Source organism: Pteropus alecto, unplaced genomic scaffold (genome assembly GCF_000325575.1).
Source record: "Pteropus alecto unplaced genomic scaffold, ASM32557v1 scaffold106, whole genome shotgun sequence".
NCBI lineage: Eukaryota > Metazoa > Chordata > Mammalia > Chiroptera > Pteropodidae > Pteropus > Pteropus alecto.
This window is the reverse complement of record NW_006442103.1, coordinates 702,947-704,295: the sequence shown is the minus strand read 5'-3', so window position 1 is coordinate 704,295 and position 1,349 is coordinate 702,947. Positions and strand designations below refer to the sequence as shown.

At 32.9% G+C, this 1,349-nt stretch overlaps 1 protein-coding gene across 1 annotated transcript in view; it reads left to right on the top strand.

Annotated features, from left to right (window-relative positions):
• Positions 1-133, top strand: part of LOC102897472 (60S ribosomal protein L13a-like) — an 8,357-nt gene extending 8,224 nt beyond the window's left edge. Inside the window, 1 exon segment of the mRNA XM_015595386.1 lies at positions 4-133. Within this exon segment, the coding sequence (XP_015450872.1) occupies positions 4-133 (130 nt within the window).
• Positions 134-1,349: the final 1,216 nt, after the last annotated feature.

Here is a 1,349-nt window from a genome sequence, read left to right as displayed (position 1 = left end):
GAGGAAGAAGGCCAAGATCCATTACCGCAAGAGAAAGCAGCTCATGAGGCTACAGAAACAGGCTGAAAAGAATGTGGAGAAGAAAATTGACAGGTACACAGAGGTCCTCAAGACCCATGGACTCCTGGTCTGAGCCCAATAAAATTGACGCTTAACTCCTCAAAAAAAAGATATTCCAATAAACATTTGTATATAAGTCTTTGCTTCCACCTATGATTATTTTTTCAGGGTAAACTTTTAGAAGTGGAAATTTAGTTGCTGGTTCAAATAGTGTTGTACAAAATTTATATTACTATCATAATTTTAATTATATATAAATCAATAGCGTATGCAGAAAAGAGTAATACACTTTCGTGAAGTATGTGACACTTTATAAATATAATTAAGGTATTTTTTAAGCACTTTGGTTAGTTTGTGTGCTTAATAATCCCCGGGAAACTAAAGAACAAATTGTCCCCCACAGTCTCAGAAAAGCCCGATTACTAGTTTGATCCTAATTCCATGGGCTCCCCTTGGCTTTTGTGGTAATAAAGAAATTATTGCCTCATATTCACTGGCAGAGCAAACAGTAAAATATGTATTTTGGAACAACTGCTTCCTATTTGGTAGGAAGTTGGAATTTAAAAATCTTTTCAAAAATATTTCAGAACAGCAAAATATGATAAACTTTGAATTAAGAATTAATTGGGCTTTTCCTTACTGTTTGATCACTTTTTTAAGGACAAAAAAAAAAAAAAAAGATTGCTACACAGAATACAATTAACTCTTAGTCTTGAATAATTTTAATGCGTTGCTTAGAAGTCAGACTGGACCAGATGACCTTTTGAGATCCTTTCCAGCTCAGTAATTCCAACTTTTATATTCAGTTAGCTTTTACTTGGAGAACTTATCATCCACTGCTCACCAAGCTCTTTCCCCTTTACCACACATTTTCTTCATACTTTAATTTTCCTTTTACACTCACAGAGGGTGTCTGCCAACCCTCCATTGTTGTAATCGTGGCAACATTACAACATGAACATTAATCAAACAAAGATGGAAACTAAGGAGCAGAATGCCAAGTGCAGTAATTCTTATATAGTCATAACTGTGGAACATTCTTAGAATATTAACAACAATTTTAAAGTCTTGGTTTAAAATCTGATATGAGTGTAGTCAAGAAAACAAGAAAAAAATCTCAAATGCTTAAGCCTTAAAGTGCAAAAGAGTCAGTGCTCTTTTTCATTCAAAACCTTCTCAAGAAAGATAAAAGAAAAACCATCACAATGTTATATATTATTTATCCTTTTTGGTTTACTAAACGATAGTTTTGTAGTTTAACAAAATTCTTGTCTTCTATATGAATCTAT